The sequence below is a fragment of the Solenopsis invicta genome, chromosome 5 (genome assembly GCF_016802725.1).
Source record: "Solenopsis invicta isolate M01_SB chromosome 5, UNIL_Sinv_3.0, whole genome shotgun sequence".
In the NCBI taxonomy this organism is placed as follows: Eukaryota; Metazoa; Arthropoda; class Insecta; order Hymenoptera; family Formicidae; genus Solenopsis; species Solenopsis invicta.
In genome coordinates, this window is record NC_052668.1 from 10412516 (window position 1) to 10437945 (window position 25430).

General features: G+C 36.5%; 1 protein-coding gene across 6 annotated transcripts in view; it reads right to left on the reverse strand.

Annotated features, from left to right (window-relative positions):
- LOC105193253 (ATP-binding cassette sub-family G member 1) overlaps positions 1-25430 on the reverse strand; it is a 106817-nt gene that overhangs the window by 28210 nt on the left and 53177 nt on the right. For 2 of the 6 annotated variants that reach the window (XM_039449491.1, XM_039449492.1), the window contains exon 3: positions 7098-7215. The exons of 3 other annotated variants lie outside the window; for them this stretch is intronic. In XM_039449491.1, coding sequence (XP_039305425.1) covers positions 7098-7215 — 118 coding nt within the window. Of the gene's footprint in view, positions 1-3556; positions 3774-7097; positions 7216-25430 lie in introns of those variants that run through there. One more of the 6 variants, XM_039449495.1, reaches the window with a different exon arrangement.

Consider the following 25430-nt stretch of genomic DNA (forward strand, 5'->3'; position numbering starts at 1 on the left):
CCGTACAATTAAATTTTCACTTTGATGATATAATTCGATCTTATCAATATTCTTATCAATACTTTAAGATTCAGTATTTTAAAGATTAATGAATATAATTTACTCACATAGCACGTAATATTTCTGTGATATCACAGAATCATTGCAACATCACAGAAATATTACATATTACTGTGAAATATCACAGAAATATTACTGTGATATTACACAGTGATAATGACATTGAAATATTCCACTGATATCACAGAAATATCACAGAAATATTATTGTGATATTACACAGTGATAATAACATTAAAATATTCCAATGATATCATTGCAATATATTGTTGCAATATTTAATTTCAAAGAACAAGGTAATGTCAAACCACGTTTTTATTATGTCTTATTAATGCAACGTTACTATCTCTTTGATTAATTTCGATATTTTTAGTATCCTTAATATTCTTGGTAATTTCGGTATCCTATAGAAGAAATCAACTTACAAATAAAATAATTATGTCTTTGCCCTTTCGTGGAATAAAAGTAAATGTTAAGAAAAAAAATTAATTAACTTTATTATTAGTTTAGATATTTACTTAGTTTATTCCTTAAACTGTATATATGTATAAACTATAATGTACGCTCTTCTATGTAATCTATCAATTTAATTGTTGCTTTACAACTCAATCAATAATGATTTTATTAAAAAATTACAGAAAAACTTTTGTATTTATCTTATTGTCATTTATAATTTTTACAGGAGCACAAAATTGATTTTAATTTTTAAAAATTTTTATAATGAGGAATTTAAAACAAAAATGTTTACAAAAAGTTTTGTTAATACACATTTATTATTCACTTGGCAATAAATATTTCAAAGTATATTAAAAAGTTTTTAAAAAAATATACATTTTTACGTCATTTAATATTTACTGCTCGGTACATTATTTTGTGAAATAGTTTATTCATTAATATTGATTAGACTATTATACACCACAGTAAAAGGTTTATTCATTAATATTGATTAGACTATTATACACCACAGTAAAAGGTTTTTCAAGTTAATTAAAATATTAAATTACCAACAAATTTTTCTTTAGATTTCACTTTTTTTTCAACTCTATTAAAAAATATGATTATATATATTCTATCATTAATTAGGTATTTTACAATGTTCATTAATTATATGTATGTATATAATGTTGCGGCTCGGTCACCGACCGTCACAACATACGACGAAATAAGCGAGCGTGTACACAGCCGCTATGCTGTCCCGCCGTGTGTATAAGACTCCACGCAAACAAGTGAGTGCTGGCACCACCGCTAGGTGGCCGCGCCGCTGGAGACCTTCTCGTGAGTCAAGTGCAGCCTCAGGTGTTATATCTAGACGCCACTGCGGCCGACCGGGCCGACTCACCACGAGCTCACACTTCAGTGAGACTTTAAAGAAAATTGTTGCTTGTTGTAATTTGGAAACGAATACTTGTTCTAATTTTTTTCCAATGTAACGTCCCTTGAAAAAAAGTTGATAAACTTGTTTCAATAAACTGATTACTGATCAGTAACTGATTATATTTTGTCAGTTACTAATCAGTAATCAGTTTATTGAAACAAGTTTATAAATTTTTTTTTAAGGGGTACGTGTGGAACGCTGTTCCATATAAAATTTTATATTTTTACATGTAAATAATATTTTGTATTGTTATTTAATCTTGAACATAAATTAAAATTATAATTCAAATTGAATCTTTTTTAACAAAAATGAAAAAGGATACAAGAGATTTTTTTTGTAAATTAAACATTTATTACGTTTACATTATTGTATTCTGTTTTAATAAATATAATTTTTTTATGTTTAATATATATTACATGTAACGATATGAAAATAATATTAAGAATAACAATAAAAATAAAATAAATTGAAATAATTTATTTATTTAATTTTTTGCAATATTATTTAAATATCACATAAACATCACAGAAATATTGTGAAATATCACAGTAATATTACTATGAAATATCATAGTAATATTACTGTGATGCGTTTTCGCGGACATTTTGATATTACTGTGATATCACAGTAATATTTCGTGATATTTCTGCAATATTTCATTTGTAATATTGCAATGTAAAAGTGATATTGCTATGATATCACTGCAATATTACGTGCTATGTGGGTAGAATATACAAGATCTTTTTTAATCAATACTTTATCTGAAAAAATATAAATAAAAAATAGAACAAACACAATTTGTCAAATATTATTATTTGATTCTAAAAATTTAATCTTTACTTGAGCCAATATTTTTGGCTCAAATAAAATTATGGAGTTAAAATTTTTTTTTGAAGGAATAAATTTACTTGCTTCTCTTTATTTCTTTAATTTTAATGTTTATTGTTGACAATTATTGAATATTGTCTAAAATGTAAATAATTCTATCAATTATATCGTTTCTTATAATCAAAAAGCATGCATATTGTAGACCAGAGCTCGGCAAGAAATGCACATTTCGCCCGATTTTCAGTTGACTCCGCCTAGCGCTCGTCCCTTACCTCGACGTCCCGCGCGCAACCAACGAGCCGCGCGAGGCTCAGGACCGTGTCACCTCGCGACTCGCGACCGTATCGTGTCACCGGTCACCGGACCTCGAATACATATTTTTAATAGAGTTGAGCAAAAATTCATTACCTGTGAATTAGTCACTGATAATAAAAATTCACGTTCACGACCTGTGAACAAATATGAAAATTCACTGTGAATAGTGTGAATGAGACTTTTGGCTTTCCGCACTGTCGGGTAGTCACCAAATTAAAAAATTATACATTAAAATGCGCAATTAAAGATTATTTGCAATACAAAGTACAAATTAGAATCTAAGATTTATTAAATAAAAGTTTTATTTTACGTTTTTTATAATATATAATATATATTATAATATATAATATATAAGATTTATTAAATAAAAGTTTTAGTTTACGTTTTTTATAATATATGATATATATTATGAAAAACGTAAACTAAAACTTTTATTTAATAAATCTTAGATTCTAATTTGTACTTTGCATTGCAAATAATCTTTAATTGCGCATTTTAATGTATAATTTTTTAATTTGGTGACTACCCGACAGTGCGGAAAGCCAAAAGTCTCATTCACACTATTCACAGTGAATTTTCATATTTGTTCACAGGTCGTGAACGTGAATTTTTATTATCAGTGACTAATTCACAGGTAGTGAATTTTTGCTCAACTCTATTAAAAATATGTATTCGAGGTCCGGTGACCGGTGACACGATACGGTCGCGAGTCGCGAGGTGACACGGTCTTGAGCCTCGCGCGGCTCGTTGGTTGCGCGCGGGACGTCGAGGTAAGGGACGAGCGCTAGGCGGAGTCAACTGAAAATCGGGCGAAATGTGCATTTCTTGCCGAGCTCTGTTGTAGACTAAAACAAATAAAATATTAAAAATATATAAGAAGAACTATAAAAAATAACCGCAAAAATTCTATCACAATAATAAAAAGTGAGTTGCAAATTTTTGAATGCAAATTATAATGTAGTTTAATATTTGTACTTACTGCAGTGGCATCATGAATTTCTTCGAAATATTTTTTAGATGGTAGATGGTACAATTAATAAATAATTTTTGTCCAGACAAAATATATCCAAACCATTAAAAATCCAAAATTATGCGAGCAACGCGTGTTAAATTTATTATACAGGGTGATTCAGAATAACCCGTTGTCTTTTAAGGGACGTATTCCTGGTCGAATTCTAAAACGATTTTTCCTTTGCCAAAAATTTGTCAGACGCTTAGATTTTAAAATATCAGCCGATTAAATTAGCGTATCAAGGGTCGAATACAGGTGGTACGCAGGGGCGGCGCACTCACCGTTACGTGCGGGTGTGTCGTGAGGTGCCTGCTATGCTCAGCTGATACAACACACAAGTATTTCTCCCTTCTCACTTTCTCTCTTTCCCCCCCCCCTCTCTCTTTCTCTCTCTCTCTCTCTCTGTCACATCACAATGCTAGCTTTAACTTACAAATGTAATTAATTTTCATCTTAATTTTAATGATTTTAATAAGAGAAGTGCCAGGAAATTCTTTGTACAGTCGAAGAATCGAACAAAGAATCGCACGAAATCTACAAAAGTATTTACATCTCGAGTTTTTAGAAACAGTACTTTTTTGTTACAGAGAGAGGGGGGGGAGAGGGAGAGAGTAAACGTGCTTGCATGAACAAGTTTGGACATGCATTTACTTACGTATTATTCTGTACAGCGATCAATTAGTTGTCTCCACGATGAGACAGACCAAAGTTTCATTGATCCTCTCGTAAATTATCACTTTAATATCATAATACACAATTCATTCACTTGATCAATAAAACTTGAGTAACTAATTAACGATCACTTCGAATAACGATCACTGTAAATAATTATTAGTCATTTGGCGTGCGAAAATATGTAACTCGATAAAACTCGTGTTTACGCGCGACGAACAGACAACACGTGTTTACTCGACAACAGGAAAGAGCTGACTGATTTTATGGAATACGTTATGATCGAATATGAATGCGTGATTGGTCGAACAGAAGTTAGAATGCGGCAATTTAAAAATAAAGTAGTGATTAATATTGTTTTTAGTAATAAAATTTATTGAAAAATATTTTTCTATTTATTTTATTAAAATTATTTTTTTATATCAAGAGATTAGACACTGAGAAAAAAAGTTATTAAATTTTAATAAATATTTGTTTGAATACTTGCAATGACATAATTTATTAAATGTAATTAAACATCTAGATTTCGTGCAATTCTTTGTTCGATTCTTCGACTGTATAAAGAATTTCCTGGCACTTTTTTTATTAAAATCATTAAAATTAAGAAGAAAATTAATTACATTTTTAAGTTAAAGCTAGCATTGTGATGTGACAGAGAGAGAGAGAGAAAGAGAGGGGAGGGGGGTGGAGAGGAGGGGGAGAGAGAGAGAGAGAGAGAGAGTGAGAAGGGAGAAATATTTGTGTGTTGTATCAGCTGAGCATATCAAGCACCTCACGACACACCCGCGCGTAACGGTGAGTGCGCCGCCCCTGCGTACCATCTGTATTCGACCCGTGATACGCTAACTTAATCGGCTGATATTTCAAAATCTAAGCGTCTGACAAATTTTTGGCAAAGAAAAAATCGTCTTAGAATTCGACCAGGAATACGTCCCTTGAAAGACAACGGGTTATTCTGAATCACCCTGCATTGTAGCTTGTAGCATCCAAATATACTTTTTACACTCAGTTTCAAATCTAGAATTGTTAAAGTAGATGTATATAATCAGCACTTAATATTTAGCAATCAAGCTTATGATGCCGGGTCTACAATGAGTCTGCAGTAGTCGGTAGTCTGAAGTCTTAAACCACAATCGGTAAGTCTAAAACAAATTGGAGAATCGAAATCGGTGAGTCAATAGAGTTAGCTGTTGATGGCTAATAGCGAACTCTACCGACTCATCGATTCTTGTCGATTCCAACTCTCTAACTCGCTTTTGACTCACCAATTATGGCTAAACTACAGACTATTGACTCATTGTAAACCCGGTATGAAAAATATTCATTTATTATATTATTCTTGTATTATTTATTATTTTCATTGTTTTCAGTCCGTGAGATCCTTACCAATCTTGTAGAAACCACAGACCCCATAGGTTTCTTCTTCTTTTTTTTATTGGAATATGTCACATGTGGGGTATAAAAAGCACGAACAGCAATCACAAACGACACGAACAAAAATTCAAACAACTTACGACAAACACAGAACGCTGTACCAATTAACAGCTTAATCGATATCCGTTACCGATATCGACATCGTTATTAACAAAGTCGCACTTGTTGTTATTTTAACCTAACTTAACAGCTAACCTAACAGCTAACTCACGGATTTCAATTCTCCGATTCGTTTTAGACTCACCGATTGTAGCTTAAGACTACCGACTTGCAAAATTTCGCTACATAACCTACCGACAAAACTTGTCACCCTTGTCTCTAGCGAGGACACTGCGCCTGTGCGACTGTATCACTAGTTCTAGGAGGCCAGGCAGACTTGTGGGATTCCCCACCGAACGCTTCCCCCTCCAACTCGTCGGCCGAATTTGGGGAGGGCTCAGTCGGCTGTTAAGCCCATATCAGACTATGCATTGAAAATAGAATAATGAAGTTTATAGATTGAGTTTTGGCCAATCAAAATAAAAGGAGCTAAAATTTCTTTATTCCGATTGGTCAAATTTCAATCTTTAATTTTCAATCTCAATCTTTTCAATCTCAATGCGTAGTCTGATATGGGCCTTAGCAATCGCGATAATACCTAGCCAATTAACTTGCCGTTTTGCCGTAAAATTTCCGTACATTTTATGTTTAAAATATTAATAATTCATAAAATAATAATTTAAATAAAATCAATTAATTAATTAGGTTATTATAACAATAAAAATTTCATTAAATTTCAATTAATATTAATTTATATGAATTATATTAATGAATTATGTTAACTTTTTAAATTAATTTTTAATATAGTTAATTTTTTGTTATAACTATTTTTCTGGTAGCCTGACAATCTAATAAGCATTTATTGTCTAATCGATTATGTCATTATTCATAACATTGCAATAGAGTACATATAATACATGCTTACATATTGTTTCCATTCAATTACCGGAAATATTTTCTAAATTTTTTCCGTCATTTGCATATGAAAATCGTTTTCACCAGAATGGGGCAACGTTTATGGAAATAAGTTTGATACAGCATTTCCACTTGTTTTTATGGTAATCGTTGTTCATATAATGCCTGTAGATTGCCCTAAACAAAATTACTATTTTCCCGGTGACAGCAACATGGTAGCAACTGAAGGCAAACTTATGCCAGGCAACTATTTCTTATCTTGTGCCAAGGATTATTTTGCTATCTGGGTAGTTATGCTGAGTTAAAAATCTGTTTTTTTTTTTTATATTTAATTGAACCTTAGTGACTAAGATGTGATCAATGCAAGGTAGATGATAAAGCTCGACAATTTAACTTGCTAGGCGATTAAAGGATTTGCGATTAAAAATTTCAATATTAAAATTCTTGCCTATATCCTGCCAAGATGTTGAGTAACGTCGATTTTCCGGCACCAGAAGAACCTAAAATTGCTGTCAGATTGCTTGATTTGAATTGACCGCTGAGACCTTTCAGAATCATTTTCATTTCTGTAAATTTATTAGAAAATTAAGTGGTATTTCACGTATAGATGATAATGATTTTTTTGCGATTAAAGTATCAGAAATGTTTAAAGATGATGTAAATTACGTTACCGGAAGAAAAATAAAGATAACTATCTTAAAGACAACAAAATTTAATGAAAACATTGAGACTGTAAAAATTAATTGCTAGTATATTGCTAGTCATTTAAAAAGTATCCGCGGTTTTTTTTCAATATTTGAATGAAATTTTTTTTTATTGAAAATCAATTTTAATCAAGTATATATTGGCCATTATTATCTATAATTTTTTGCCATTTTCCGGGTAATTTCATAATTCTATCCGTGTACAACTTCTGTGGTTTATCGGCGAAAAACTTTTTCAAGTGATTTTCGGCAGTACTTTTGTCGGCCAATGTTTTTCCATCAAGAGAATTCTGTAAAGATCGAAACAAATGGTAGTCAGACGGTGCAAGGTCCGGGCTATACGGTGGATGCATCAAAACTTCCCAACCAAGCTCCCTCAATTTTTGGCGCGTCATCAAAGATGTGTGTGGTCTAGCGTTGTCATGATGGAAGACAACACCTTTTCTGTTGATCAATTCGGGTCATTTTTCTTTAATCGCTTCCTGTAATCTATTCAGTTGTGAACAGTAGAGCTCTGAATTAATCCATGAATTAGGCCATGTGGTAACACCTCATAATGGACGATTCCCTTCCAATCCCACCATACACACAGCATCACCTTATTTGTCGTCAAATCAGGCTTTGAAGTCATTTGTGGTGGTTCGCCGCGCTTATCCCATAATCTTTTACAAACGATATCCTTGTATTTCACTCATTTTTTATCGCCCGTGATGATTTGCTTCAGAAATGGGTCGATTTTGTTGCGTTTTAGTAGTGTTTCGCTGATGAAAATTTGGTTAATCAAATTTCTTTGCGTTAATTCATGTGACACACAAACATCGAGTTTCTTTGCGTAGCCAGCCTTTTTCAAAGCCTTTCCAAACTGTCACATAGTTGATTCTTAGTGCATTGGCTATGTCCTGACAGCTTGCATGCCGGTCTTGCTCAAACAATTGCAAAATTTCATCAACTTTTTCAGTGACTGGCCGACCAGAGCAAGGTCGATCTTTGACATCAAAAGTTTCCAGAACAAAATTGAACAAGCCAGTCCTGCGTCCTGCGTTCACTTACAACATCAGCGCTGTCACAAATTTTTCTGCATGTTTATGCTGCGTTTTTGCCTTTTTTGTAGTAAAAAAGTATCACATAACGTATTTCTTCAAAAATTCCATTTTTAAACCAATATAACTTTTGACACACAGACATTACCAAACTTTGTTTATAAAAAATATAACTTAAAACGTCATCTTTCAGACGCGCGTTCGTTTGATATTGTACAATCGGTTTAGTGTTGCCCGATATATGACCATCAACACCATGTTACGTCCTGTGGAGTAACAATTCTTTTCTTTCGAAATCGATGCAGCCAAGCAACCGAAAATTTCGAAAAGATGATCTACCTTAACCGCGCAGATACACTAAAGTCGAGTCAATACGGCTGGTCCATCCTTGACACGTGCCGATTTTGGCGGATGATTGACCCCATCGACACGAAACACTTGTCGTACAATTAAAAAGTAGCGCGCGGACGACAATAGGAAGCAGTACACCTGCGGATTAAAATCCCATAGAAATCATAGGCAGAATCAGGTATAAAAGGAAGGAGCTCCGGAGCCCGCGGGCACTTACTTATTTTCTTACAATCATTTACAGTCACTTACGGGCACATACCGCACCTTTTTTTCATTCTGATCAATCGCTCATTTTTCGCTTCGCGATTCACTCTAGTTCGATCCGGCGCACATTTCGTGACATTATATGTCCGAGTTTGTGACGTTCGGATTCGTATTCACCGTACTTAAATTCGACGCGGCATTGTGAGATCCGAACACTCTGAGTGCCAACCGTCGACCAACCGTCCGCCGTTGTAAGCTGAATCCGCTCTGCCAACCACTAAATCGTTCGCACCTTCAAACTTCACCCAACAGTAAGTCTCAGCCGTCCATTATTTTTATTTTTTTATTTTTACTCTTCATAAGACTACCTTCTCTCTCTCATAAGATATTTGTTTTGTTGATTTATATTTTTCAAAACATTCATATATTCAGTATTATTGCACTACCCTTCCTTTTCTCCCTCTATTACTCTCAGTCTCTTTATTTCCCGCAGGATACAATCGAGCTCTTTCGATTGGGTCCGCGACTCTTTTATTTCCCGTAGGATACAATCGAGCTCTTTCGATTGGGTCCACGACTCTCTTTATTTCCCGCAGGATACAGTCGAGCTCTTTCGATTGGGTCCGCGACTCTCTTTATTTCCCGCAGGATACAGTCGAGCTCTTTCGATTGGGTCCGCGACTCCTTTTATTTCCCGTAGGATACAATCGAGCTCTTTCGATTGGGTCCGCGACTCTTTTTATTTCCCGTAGGATACAATCGAGCTCTTTCGATTGGGTCCACGACTCTCTTTATTTCCCGCAGGATACAGTCGAGCTCTTTCGATTGGGTCCGCGACTCTTTTTATTTCCCGCAGGATACAGTCGAGCTCTTTCGATTGGGTCCGCGACTCTTTTTATTTCCCGTAGGATACAATCGAGCTCTTTCGATTGGGTCCGCGACTCTTTTATTTCCCGTAGGATACAATCGAGCTCTTTCGATTGGGTCCGCGACTCTTTTATTTCCCGTAGGATACAATCGAGCTCTTTCGATTGGGTCCACGACTCTCTTTATTTCCCGCAGGATACAGTCGAGCTCTTTCGATTGGGTCCGCGACTCTTTTTATTTCCCGTAGGATACAATCGAGCTCTTTCGATTGGGTCCACGACTCTCTTTGTTTCCCGCAGGATACAGTCGAGCTCTTTCGATTGGGTCCGCGACTCTTTTTATTTCCCGTAGGATACAATCGAGCTCTTTCGATTGGGTCCACGACTCTCTTTATTCCCTGCTGGATACAATCGAACTCTCGTTCGATTGAATTCGCAGTTTTCTTTGCTTCCAGCGGAAACGAAGAATTCTGTTCCTTTTATTAATTCAAAACTTTTTTTTCTTTTGCTTTTCCTTTTTCTTCTTTCAAGAAGTTATAATATAAATTTTATTTCCCTTTATAAGAAAGAGAGAACGTAGCGTCAATTCTCAAATTCATTTTAGTGCGTAAGCGAGTCCCTGACCATAAAACTCGAAGAGCCATTAAGAACTGTCGGAATCGCCGAAATAAGAAGCTCCGGAGGCTTTGCGCATCGTTGTCGCTCTGCGGTAAATTACGCAAACAGCGAGCAAAAATTTCTGTTTTGCCTAACGCTCTAATTAATTTGAGTACTTCCGACGAACCGACCGACTCATCTCCGTCAGTCTCAAATCCGTCCCCTGAATCACACTCTTTTTCCCCCTGTCGTTATCCTTCCCCCTCTTACTCTCCTGGATCTCATGTAGAACCAGATTTTAAACAACCACCAGGGTCACCGTCTTCTACCTTCGATCCTTTTGCAGAACCCTTAGCCTCTCCTCGGGATTCAACCTTTTCTCCTACAGATTTTCCTCCTACACCTTCCCCCGATCTTTTTTATCGTAATTCCGATTCACCTGTTCGAAGACCTCCGGAAGATCCATATTCCCCCGCGCTAGAGTTTCCCCAAGAAAACCCGCATTCCGATTCATTATTTACTTCCGAACAGGTAGAGAATATAGTAAATGAAAATATCGAAGCGAATCGAAGAGTACTCAATGAATTTGAAGAAATCTTCGACTCGCTCCAAAGCCTACCTGGATAACTAAAAATTCCTTGATCATAAAATACACCTACACATGCACACTTATAACCAACTAGAATTTAAGTTATAATTACAATTTTTTTTGTTATTAAGAACATAAGATTTTTCTTCTTTTTATTACACATGTTTTCTACTGACAAAAATATTATTTGTACATTAATAATTATTATTTTAGTCATCACCTATCATTGTAATTGGTTATTTCTTTTATTATGTTAAAATAAATTGTAATTCTTAGTCTCAATCATTTTTCTTTACTTCAACCACCTCTAATTCCCGCTCCGATAAAATTGCACTTAGTCCGATCCCGCGTAAAAGCGATTCGATTCGTTTACGCAAAATAAGGACTACACGAATGCAAGAGTCTGAATGAGAGTCATAGGTCGTCATCCTCGACACCTGACCTACATTCTGACTCACCTGACGCATTCGACTCGTCGCACTCGCCCGGAGACATGTGTGCGAGAGATTAGGCTTGTTCCGTCCTTCCTACCTCGCTCGAATTATTTCTCTAAGTCTCTACCTGCCAACCGACCCGAGAGACTTATTTCGAGAATTCTGGACGTAACAGACCATTTGAGAAATTTTGGGGGCTCGTCCGGGATGAAAAGTGCAATTTTTAAGAGCAGGAATGACTACGAGGTCCGGATCAAATAAAGAAGAAATCGATAACATTTATAAATCTGCTGTTGAAAACCAGGGTATACCTGGACGTAAACCAGTCACAATTACACAGACATCAACTCCCACCACATCCTTTAAAAAAATTCCTAGATTATTTGATCTTACTTTGCATGATTCGGAGAGTTCGTTGGGAGGTGGCGACAAGACGCTAATACCTGGTTTCGACGACTCCGACGTTGCGGGAGACGATACAGTAAAAAGAATAGAGGGACCCGAACTTATCGTTAAAACTAAACCACCCGGAATGGCTCACTCAAATCCGTTCGCTTCTTTGAAGTACGCGGTAGAAGCCGTCCCTTTCTTTGATGGACAAAATATTCCGTTATCTTATTTTATTGAAGGATGCGAGGAAGCTAAGTCCATGCTACCCGCCGAGGCGGAGCTTCAATTTGCTCGCATAATTAGAACACGAATCGTCGGCGAAGCGCGCCGTACAATTCAGGATCAAAATTTCGATACCGTTGCTCAATTAACCGCATATTTAAAACAAGTATACGGGGCATCTAAGACCGTATATCAATTGCAAGGGGAATTAGGGTGCATTTATCAAAAAAATGAAGAAGATGTAATTACTTATGCAAATAGAGTAAAATTGTTAGGAAAACAAATCTTAGAAGCATATAAAGCATGGGGAAATGGCCCACCCGATCATAATGTAAAAATTTCACTGGAAAAAGACATGTGCAAATGTTTCATTAGAGGATTGAAACCGGAAATTGAGCAAAGAATCGCGAGAGATTTAAATGTTCAAGAAACCGTATCCGATGCATTAAGAATAGAGCGCGAACTACGCTCAATGACCGACTTGCGACAGGGCAAAGGTAGCGCTGCCGACCGAGAAACAATTATTAGTCGGCCGCGCGAAACGTGTCAAATTTGTTACAAGGAGGGACATTCAGCTTCAAAATGCAGAAAATTGACTCAGACAATTCAGCTGGGTCATATCGGATCCGATTTAGGAACTGAAATTTTAATATGTCAAATTTGCAAAAAACGTGGGCACAGTGCCGACAAATGTCGGTTACGCGATCCTCAAACTCGACAGTCTGTTAGAATGATACGGGAAAATAACGTCATTTGTCAATTATGCTCTAAATCCGGGCATGACGCTAAGTCATGTAGAAACAATAAAATTAATATTCAAAATAAGCCCTCTCTAGTTTGCCAGTGGTGTGATCGGCTAGGGCATACGGCCAATAATTGTTGGAAAAAACAAAATGAGCAACGCGGCGAGGTGAACAAATTAAAAATCACCTGTCAAATTTGCAATAATTTCGGGCATATCGCAAAAAATTGTCGATCAAATCCAAAGGTAGATGCGGTACCTAAAGATTTGGTAGTTTGTCGATATTGCAAAGAGCAGGGGCACCTCCTCGAGAATTGCGAACTGCGAATCGCAAGCAACAATCGTAGAAAAGCAAACAATTCGGGAAACGCGGATGGACCCTCGACGTCGGGTGTGCAGCAGGGGTCCGGAAGGATCTCACACCCGTCGCCAGTCAAAGAAACCAAGTAAATAAGCATGTGTTGACCGCCCGCCAAGTAACCATAAATCTTGACAAGCATAGTCGCGTGCCTACCGTTCAGATAAATTTTTGTGAAACGATTCCGCAAGCTACCTTTTTATTGGATACTGGGTCAGGACCGAATATAATTAAAGAACATTTTATACCCACGGACATAGTTATCAATTACAATAATATTTTGAAGTTAAGCGGAATAAACGAATACCCGGTTTATACTCTCGGAGAAATCGTTCTTCCTCTTTTCGGGAAAGAAGTAACATTCCATACCGTGTCAAGTAATTTTCCTATATCACAATCCGGTATATTAGGTAACGATTTCTTTCAACAAACATTTTCCAAAATCGACTATGCTAATGGTTATTTAAACGTAGCAGGCACTAACGTTCCTTTCTTTTCTCCAGAAATTATTACCGCAGCTCCACGGTCCGAATCATTATTTTATGTGAGAGTAGGGAACCCTGATATAAAAATCGGGTACATACCTAAATTAAAAATTGCCCATGGAATTTATTCAAAGGAAACTATAGCAGAAAACGTTGACGGAAAAGCCTACCTGAATGTTATAAGTACTTTGGATGAGGAAGTAGAAGTTCAAGTACCGACTCTGTATCTCAAGCCTTTGAATGATATACTCGACGATCACGAGGATAAAATCGAGATGCCAAATGAACTAGAAGAAATTATGGAAATAAAATGCAAGACTAACAAAGAAGAAGTAAACGAAGAAATTAATAATGAAGGTGGAAATAATACACATTACGAGAAGGTAAATTTAATTGATGGAAAAATTGAGAAATTAAGTAATCAAATAAAAATGAAAAATCTCGAAGAAAAGGAAAATGGAAGAATGAATATAAAGGAAAATCAATTTAAAAATGAGGCAAAAATAAAAGAGAAAACTGAAGATAAAATCTTAAAGGAAAATGAAGAATTGAATAACAATTTTAATTTCAAAAATCCAGATCTCCAAAACTTTGGAGGAAGAGGCTTCCAAATCTCTCCTGAATTGCCCAGAGATTCAAAAATTCAAGAAAACGGAAATCACCAAACCTGCCTTGGATTGTCCAGTAATCTTAAAATTCTTAGGGAGAGAGAATTCCCAATTCCTCCTAAATTATCTAGCGATTCACAAATCCAAACGGAGGGAAGCTACCAAACTTCTAATGGATTATCCAAGAATCTAAAAATTATTAGTGAGGGATGTTTCCAAACCCCTCCCTCAGAGCACTTCATTCCTGCCGATCGTGAAGAGGGAAGTTACCAAACCTCGTCAAGCGATGCGGTTTTTATTTTAAGGGAACCGAAGGAAAAGAGTTCCTCTATTTCTCAAGAAAAAATAAAATCTCTTAGAAACAAAACAGTCATAAGAAACGATGACATCTCTCATTCAATTACAAAAATACGTTCAAAGGAGAACAGAACCGAGACCCCCGAAATAAGTAAGTTATATTATTCTAAAGAAAATGAATCTCTTGCAGAAAATGTTGCCTCAACTCAACAAATGAGTGAAAATTTTAAAAGTAAACAAATTCAAACAGAAGAAGAGAAGCAAGATTTGCAAAATAAAATACCTCGCGAATGTTTTCAAATTTCTGAAAATTTGGAGCAGAATAGGCTCGCAGAAATTATGGAGTTATTACGTCTCGATCATTTAAATATCCAAGAAAGAGATAACGTAATAAGTCTTATATCCGGCAGCCAGGATAGATTCCACATACCCGGAGAAAAATTAACAGCGACTCACGTGTTGCAACATCAAATACCGACAACAGACGACCGACCCATCAATACTAGACAATATCGATTTCCTCAAATTCATAAAGAAGAAATAAATAAACAAGTTGAAGAATTGTTAGATGGAGGCGTAGTAAAATTATCTCAGTCACCTTACAATACGCCCATATGGATAGTGCCTAAGAAGGAAGATTCAAAGGGAAACAAACGCTGGAGAATGGTTCTAGATTTCCGCGCTTTAAATGAAAAAACCATTGGCGACGCTTATCCATTACCTAACATTGTTGACATCCTGGATCAATTAGGAGGAGCGGAATATTTCTCCGTATGCGATCTAGCTTCTGGTTTCCATCAAATAAAAATGGACCCCGCCGATGGTCACAAAACGGCATTTACTACTCCCTTCGGGCATTATGAATTCGAACGAATGCCATTCGGATTAAAAAATGCACCTGCGACTTTCCAACGTTTAATGGATTTAGTATTGTCCGGATTGCAAGGCAAGGAATTATTCGTCTATATGGACGATATAGTTATTTATGCTACTTCACTGGAAGAGCATGAAAGAAAATATAATCTATTAATGGATCGACTCCGCAAAGCAAATTTAAAATTACAACCTGATAAATGTGAATTTCTGAAGACTGAAGTGACATACCTTGGGCATATAATAGGTAGAAACGGTGTTAAGCCCGATCCGAAAAAATTAGAAGCCGTAAGACAATTTCCTCGACCAAAAACTCCGAAAAATATTAAACAGTTTCTTGGACTAGCGGGATATTACAGGCGATTTATACCAAATTTTTCTGCACTAGCCAAACCACTGTCTAACTTGCTAAAAAACGACGTTCGCTTCGAATGGGCATCCGCTCAAGAGGATTCTTTCGAAGCATTGAAAGAGAAATTATGCGAAGAACCAGTATTGCAATATCCTGATTTTTCTAAACCATTTATTTTGACCACCGACGCATCTGGAATAGCCGTGGGAGGCATTTTGTCACAAGGAGAAATAAATAAAGATCGACCAGTAGCATACGCATCTCGAACACTAACCGATAATGAAATAAAATATGACACCTACGAAAAGGAAGCATTAGCAATAATATACTGCGTCAAACATTTTCGTCCATACTTATACGGACGCAAATTTACGCTAGTCACAGACCATAAACCCCTACTCTGGTTCAAAAATGCACAAGATGCCAACATGCGTATACTTCGCTGGAGACTTAAATTAGCAGAATACGATTACGATGTAGTATATAAAGCCGGCAAAACTAATGTAAATGCCGACGCTTTATCTAGAAATCCAGTAAATTGCAATGAAAGAATCTGTAATGTAGTTAAGCATAATAAAATCTTAAATCCTAATGACCCGAAAGACGCAGAAATTATAGCCGGTTTATTAGAAGAAACAGACGAAGAAGACGAAGACTTTGAATTGTATCTCTCAGACGAGGAGGAATTTGAGAATCCGCCGTCGGACAACGATCTGTATAGTAACCATATGGATTCCACGCAGCCTGCGTCTACAATGAAAGAGAAAGTAAATCAAGACTTTCCTACACGCGACAAAATACAAACGAGAAGCCAGACAGCGAAGATTAAAGACACCGCTCATAATTATTCAATAGACGAAACCGAATCATCGAAGATTAGAAACAGACCGACAGCAAGAGAAGCCGATAATACTGACGACGAGACAATGGAAAACCAAGACGAGGAAACAGAGGACGAAGAAGAAGAAAACGACGAGACAAGAAATAGAAATGATCCACCGGATAAAGAAAGCGATAGTGAAAATGACGCAAATAAAATTAGCGAAATAAATAAACGACGAAAAGCAAAGCCTACTATTATTAAAGATCAAATAATTAAAAGCAACGTTTTCGACTCTCGAGAATTATTATTCTTGCGGAAGGATAACGTAGCATATTTCGTAGATACTACAGGAAAGCCTTTAAATTCAGGTTCTCAAAAATTATTCGAAAGAAATGAGCTTCCAAACTTGGAAGATCTTACCTTAGGCAGGGTTAAGGCTATAAAATATAAAAAACGTTACCATATGGCGTTGCCCATTAGCGAGGGACAGCGCGAGGGTCCAACGATGACTTTAACTCAGGTAACAGCCGTGCTAAAAGATCTCTGTGTTATAGTCGAAAAATTAAAACTAGAAACTCTTAGTATTGCAAAAACGGATATTGTTAACAATGTACCATGGAATAACATTAAACCACTATTGCAATTAACGTTTATCAACTCCACGACTAAACTAATTATTTGCAATGGATTAGTTAAATACCCTCCAAGAGATCTTCGACCTATTATAATCGGAGAAACACATTGCTTGCCTACCGGAGGACATCGTGGCGTTACAAAAACTTATAACAGAATTAAACATAATTACTATTGGGAAAATTTAAAGACAGATGTCCAGCATTATATACAGCAATGTTTGCAGTGTCAGTTGAAAAAATTAGTTAGGGTAAAAACTAAACAACCCATGATGATAACTGACACGCCAGGATCTTCTTTCGACAAAGTTGCTATGGATATAGTGGGGCCGTTACCTAAAACCATGAGAGGAAATGAATACATTCTAACCCTGCAGGATCAGCTGACAAAATTCTGTATGGGGATTCCTTTACCTGACCAGACTTCCGAAACAATAGCGGAAGCCTTTGTAGATAAATTTATTTGTGTATTAGGAGCGCCCAAAGCCATATTGACCGATCAAGGAAGAAATTTCATTAGTGAATTAATGAAGAAAATAGCAAAGCTGTTCCGAATTCGCAAATTTCGCACAACGGCTTTCCACCCTCAATCGAACGGCTCATTAGAAAGATCGCATCATGCATTAGGAGAGTATTTAAAGCAGTATGCTAATGAACAAAAGCAATGGGATAGATGGATCGGACTCGCAATATTTAATTACAATACCAGCGTCCACGAAGCCACGAAGCACACGCCATATGAATTAGTATTCGGCAAAATAGCAAGAATTCCGACTAATGAACTCTTAGGCCCAGAAGATAAATTAGCAAGTTACGATGACTATTTGATAAATTTAGTTACGCAACTTCACGGCATCCAAACCAACGCCCGCGAAAATGTTATTAATGCGAAAATTAAGTCGAAAAAACACTACGACAAGAAAATTAACCCACAGACGTTTAAGCCTGGAGATTACGTATTCTTATTAAAAGGGCCTAAACCCGGTAAATTCGGAGATCATTATACTGGCCCTCACGAAATTCTCGAAATAATAAATAGAAAGAACGTTAAAATAAGAATAAAGAAAAATAGCCGAATTGTACATCCCAATCGATTGAGAGTTTCCCATATAAAACCCATCCTTAACCATTAAAATAAATAGTAACAACAATCAAAATTTCAGATGGATCCCCGGGTTATGGCTATAATACTAATAATAGCATGGGCCCGCGAAACAGCCGGAATAATAGGCTACGATTGCGGATCACCGATGGCAAATATAACAACAATGTCCTTACTTAATACAGAAGAATGCGATATACCTCTTCAACGTGTGAACCAGACCAAAAAATATATACAACTCTTACAGATCAATGAATTTAAAATAGTAAAAGTTATTCAATGCAAAGTTGAGATCGATAGGATAGTAAAAACATGCGGAATGTTCTCTCACACCGGTGACGTGCTTAATGGCAAATACTCATACATAGAAGAAACCTCCCGTGAAACTTGCATGAAAATGCAATGGATCGGAACCTATCGTCACGGAAATACTGTGATATCCGATTTAAAGGCAAATCAATCAGTCTCACGACCAGTAACCTTGGCAGGGCACATAGATAACGCAGGAACGTGCCACGGGACTAGTTATTCCGATTCTTTTGGGAGTTGGCCCAACGTGATTGTGCTCGCAACTGTAAAAATCACACTCCAAGATTATGAGGCCACGGTCCAACTCAACTCAAATCGAATAGTGCTCCGGTCCGGAGTGACCTGCGATTTCAAGTCCACCCAATGCGTAGATCTAGAAGGAGGAAACACCTACTGGGACCCACTCCCCCCGAGTCAATGTGCACTTTCTAATTTCGGGTCACTTTATGATGGATTCGCGAATGTACTAGTAGATGATATCGGCAAAGAATCACAGGTAGTTTACTCTTTAAATTCTCAAGAAACGACCTTCGCACTGGCAATGAGAGGACAATATACACACTGTGGATACACGCTCATAAGAACCGAACACCCGAAATTATTGATCTATGAAACAACCTTCGGGAGTTCAATATTCGGTAAGGAATATCGCCCGCAAAACCTCGATATTTTTGCCTACATAAACTCCAAGTTTTTGTATGTGGAAAAACACGTACGCACTCAGGTAAACGAATTATATAGAAATGTCCTCCAACAGCAATGCACCCTCGAACAAAAGGTACTAAAAAACGCATTGGCTCTCGCCACTCACGCCCCAGACGCTTTCGCCTACCACATAATGCAAGGGCCAGGATATATGGCTTTGTTAGCCGGAGAAGTGATACATATAGTGAAATGCGTACCTGTCGAGGTGAAACTTGCTCACACTGGAAAATGCTATGATCAGCTACCAGTACTACGAAATAACGAGAGTCTATTTTTAACCCCACAAACTCATATTTTATTGCGTCAAGGGACGGAGGTTACTTGTAACTCACTCGCACCCGCCATGTATCTTCTCGGAGACTCATGGTATAAATTCACACCCAAACCAGTCGAGACGCTACCTCCGATAATTATGAAGCCCATGACTAAACCAACATGGAAATATATTAGTCCCGGCTCGCTTGCCACAAGCGGAATATATACAGAAAACGAACTCGAAACGCTTAGGGATCATATAATGTTTCCTGCCGAACGACCAGCTCTGCTTAACACGGTAGCCCGAGGAATGATGGGGCAATCGGGGTCCATAAATGGAGGATCTATCTCTAACCTTTTGGACGAAGCCTCCATAGAGAAAATAGCTACATCTGCATGGGAAAAATTCTGGAATCGATTTCTAATCTTTGGGAATGTCAGCGCGGGGATAATCGGAATATACATGTCAGTAAGAGTTGTAAAACTAATAATAGATACTTTTGTGCACGGATATGCCCTGCACACCGTGTACGGGTGGTCACTATATTTAGTAGGAGCAATATGGGACTCAATCACCCAACTCTTGTTACACCTAGGAAAAGACCGTTGTAAATTAAGGAATCCATCTCCCTCAGCACCTGACGAGTCAGGATCGCAAGCAATAAGATTCTCAGAACTACAAGAGGATCCTAGACGGGAACAGCACAATTACCCCCTGCTCCCGCCTAAAGAAAATTCAACGTATACTCTCGAGTTGAAAAACTAAAGAAAAAAAAAAAAAAAAAAAAAAAAAATCTCTTCCATTCTTATCCCTCTATCTCTAATGTAAACAATACCATACATTTGCACCAATGAGTCCGTGGTTCTCTTATAGATGACTACTGCTATCGGCCACATAAATACGGGAACTTTGACTCGAAGCCCTCTGAAAGTAAAAATAATAAGGGTAGACTCGCCCACCTTGATTTGGGTTCATCTACAAAATTCTACAGACGATTTCGAAGAAATGTTAGAGGAGCTCCAACGCCGGATGACGCGACGAGGGCGACTGCTGCATCACCGACCCGACGACATTAAAGCAGATGAAATTGTCGCCGTTCACGATAGACGGAGATGGCAACGTGGCGTTATTCTTAGTGCCTATGAGGATGGGACAGCCACTATTTTTCTAAAAGATTGGGCCCGTATTATCGAGCGGCCTTATTGCGAAATCTATCAACTCGAAGAAAGATTCCGTGATTTTGAATGGCGAGCAATCCCTTGCGCATTAGCATATACAGAACCTTGCCCAGTAAAAAGAATATGGCCCCGGAGGGCCAAAGATCTTCTAAAATTTTTAATTGAACAACGGGAAGGATGGATCAGCATTGTCGGGGACGTAGAAGAAGAAGCGGCGCTCGTGAAGATGGAGATAAGAAACGAATGTGGGAGCGGAATACTTGACGTCAAGGACATCCTCGTAAAACTAGGCCACGCTCAAGACTCCGAAAGAATCCTAGCATATGCATACCCTTCGGTTTAACAAAAAGGCGTATAAATAATAACATTAGTACTAGTAACTATTATTCATCAAGTAGGATAATTAACGTTAAGCATTGAGCGCGACACACGTCGAAGAAAGGGACTCCCCGGTTAGGAAATTCATCGAGTAATAAGAATTTATTTTTTTTACATAAAAATGGAAGGCCATAAGTATTACAAACACATAAATATATATATATATATATGTATACCTAAAGCGATGAATTTCCTATTGCAGCAAATACATATAGAATGAGGGAGGCTCTCTGTCGCGATTGGCCAGAACTAGAAAGGGAATGTCGCGAATTATTCTGGGAAGTCTTTGTGTACCTGAGCAACCTTCGGTGCGTTACCAGTTTAGGAAACTCGAGGATATTTCAACATTCCGAGAATTGTTCAAAAATTTGTCACCATTGTTACTTAACATTGTCTTCTGCTACACGACTTAAATATGAACGCCTCTATAAACATCATTTAGTCCACATAAACGCGGTACGCAATCAGACTTACTGTGCTATCTGCTACAGGATAACTGTAACAGTCAAAGCAGTCGAACGATGTGAAGGCTGTCTCCAAAAATTTGAGCAAGCCGATAGAGCGTTTCTAAATGCCGGAAACGGAATACCGGTAGTAGCGACTCTAAGCGAAATCCGAGATCTGTGCGACCGTAGTATTACGTATGTGACGAGAGGTGCATAAAATTAAATTAAGAACAAAATTGAAATCCGATCTCTCGAACATACCGAACTAATTCAAGAAAACAAGGGAAGAGAGCTCTTCCTCCCTTGTACTAAAGGTTTCAATAATCACTACTTGATCGTCGATTGCAGTACACAAGGATGTCGGTCATTTTCAACTCCTGTTGGCCAAGAAGAAACCGAGGAGAAGAAACAAAAGAGGCTTTGCGCGCCCTGAATACTGCTAGACTTATAATGGATCTCAAATGCGTCACTACGATAAGCGGACGCCCGATGTATCAACGATTCGGCAACCATTGCAAGATTTGCGAAAATTGCTATATAACAATGTCAAACGAAATGCAAAAGGAACACGTGGCCGTGGCGCCACACCTCCTGATTCATATGAATTTTCTCTATAATCAAGAAAAATGCGCTATTTGTCGAAAAGAGATGGTAAGGTATAACGACGCCGAGGAATGTCAGGACTGCCTTAACACATTTGAGCATGCAGACATCATACGCCTGAAACTCGGGTGGGGTTACCCATGTATTAAACCAAATAAATGCCAGAGAGCCGGCCAAACCAACCGAAGTGTGACCGCCGTTCGCTGTTAACAATGCTTAAGTAGTCTTGTAAATACCAAAAAAAAAAGGAAAAAAAAAACACAAAAGAAGAAACAACGAAAAAATAATTGATCTACGCAGAAAAAAATATATATATATTCAAAAGAAAAGACCTATTATATTGAAAAAAAAAAAAATATATATATATATATATAAATAAATAAATAAATAAATAAATAAATTTATATATAAATAATAAAAAATTTTTATACAAAAAAATATATATATATCTTTGTAAGAATATCTATTTAGCAAGTATAAAAAGGGGGCCACATTATAATATATTACCTAATATTTAGAGGCGATATTTGGGAATATTTACAACAAGCATATCTATTTAGCAAAAAAAAAAAAAAAAAAAAATATATATATATATATATATATATTATAAACAATGTTTAATAGGTAACAGAATATTTAGAAATGTTTACTGTAGACATATATGGTGTGGAGATTGCATCTCGATAAAATAGCTTGCTCTAATCCTAGCACAATTATTCACAGTTCATGAGATGCCATATCCGCACAATATATCTTTCGCCAAATAGTTAATAAACAAACGAATAAATAGATAAATAAGTAAGCGTAAGGAATATGTACACAAACATACGATACGTACATCGCCGAAAAATCATTTTTAATGTGCTATTTTAATTCCACCAGCGTGTCTTCATAGTTAAGTAAATAATAACAAATAAATGAATAATTAGAAACACGAGAGAAACATAGAAAGGGGATTCGATGATTACCCTTTTTCTTTCCTGTTTTCACCCGAACAAAATGTATGTATATAGCGAAGAAAAGTATATAGATAAACAATTATAAGAGAATGATACTAATGATAAACGGGGAAAAAGCAGTACGCATTTGATTATCATTAATATATATATATATAAATATATGAATAAACTCCCTTCTCACCAAAGAATTACTCTATAACAAAGAGAGCAACGCAGAGCTTCACAAGCGTACCTGAATAATCGAGTAATTAGCAACAAAGGAATAAGCCATTGACAATCACAAAAGAAACCGAAAGGGAGGGCCAAAGGCCGTTTTTCTTTTTCTAATTCATTCATAAATATATATAAAGAAAGAAAAACCCATAGATAAGTATGTTTAAACTAATGATACAGCGAATAAGTTATATAGAAACAAATAATATAAGAAGTTTTCCTCCTATAAAAATAATGATAATAATAATAATGGGGGACATGTACGCCACCATATGAAAAAAAAAAAAAAAAACGTATCTGTATACTTGACCTCGCCAAAACAATGTAGAAACTCTGTAAGCGTCTTAAATATTGTAAAGTAATTAACCACCAATAAATAAGTAACCAGGAACACGAAAAGAAAAAAGGAAGGGGATTTGGTGGTCGCCTTTTTCTTTCCTGTTTCTATATAAAACAAATATACCTATCTACACGAGTAAATGGGTAAACTAAATCGTAAAGATCGCTAGGATAAGTTTAGGAACAGAAAAATTCGTCATGCCGATTATCGCGAGCAATAAGCGCAATTGTTAAGTACCTATGAATAACGATTAAACAATTGTAATATTAACTATCGCCCAGAACACATAACTTCAGCAAATTTTTCTCTCGAAAGGTAATGATTTTTTTTTATACGAAAAAAAATAGGTCTTTTAGCGAGAATTATTAGTAAGATGATGGTTACGTAAATCACAATACCTTGATTTAAATAATCCTTTGATGGCACAATCACTTCACTGATAAAAAGTATATACATATACATATAATTTGAACTAGTAGAGACTTTCTCCTTCTTGCAACAAAAATCATTCGAGACTTTCTAATAGGGGGATTTCTTTCCGTTGCTGTCACTCTCCCTTACATTCCATGCGAGGTAAGAAACCTCACAAATCCATACATTAAGCAAAATTAGTTGAACCACTTTTATCCGCGTTAACCAGCCAATCAACCCCGCACTCGTCACTCATATTTAACGAAAAAGGAAAACTCGACGAGATGCACTGCGATGCCCACGCTGACAAACTGACGCTAAACTGCATCGAAAACGGCATCCGTGGGCCTGCAAACACGGAGTAAGACCTTAAGGGTAGGGGAAGCCACAGATGCTTCGCCCAGGTAAAGACCAGAAGGTGTGAAAAAACGGAGAGATAAAAAAGGGATGTAAGGATTAGACAGTAAAACCCCGGAACATACACGTGTTCCGATATCCGAACTTATAGTTCAATAATATCATTTCTGAAGTAAGAGGAAGTCTCATATTATTATATTAATTAACCAAATGTCACATCAGTAATTGTGATTTATCAAACTATCAACGTATACATACATGTATACTTATACACAAAAAAAAAATATATATATACATAATTTATATACAAACATATATAAAACATTATAAAATTATATTAACGAAAGAAAGGGTAAAACACGCCCACACTGAACAATAACTATTAAACTTAGAAAGCGTCCAACGACGAATTTTAGATAACTTAAAATTAAGATAACTATAAGTTAATTCTGTATCAAACGAGAGTTTATATTTCTTTCTTTTTATTTTCTGGATAGTGATCGAACTTTTAAATGAATTTAAAGACCCACCGTAAAAGAAAAACGGTAGCGTGAAGAAAATGCGCGTGCCGACAGGTGGACCCACGCAGGTCGACGAGTAAATAAAGCTTGAACAAAACACTATCTCGAAAGACGGGTTCAGGTAAAAACACCTTGGAAAAAGAGAAAGAAATACTTTAATAATCCGCATACATATAAGAAAACTATATATATTTATATAGATATATATATAAATATATACTATAATAGAAAAATGAGAAAGAAATTTATATTGTAAAAAGAGTACGAAGGGATTAAGAGAAAGCTGTATATTTTTCCCTTCCTGCTCTTTCCTTAGAACCTCAGGACGCACGTCTAAGAGAAATCTTACATGTGGGTCCTCCCTTGAAAAGGAAATTTCCCGCGAAAGAAAAGAATTATCCTTCTTACTCTGCAAATGTTGTGTAACCCCAACATT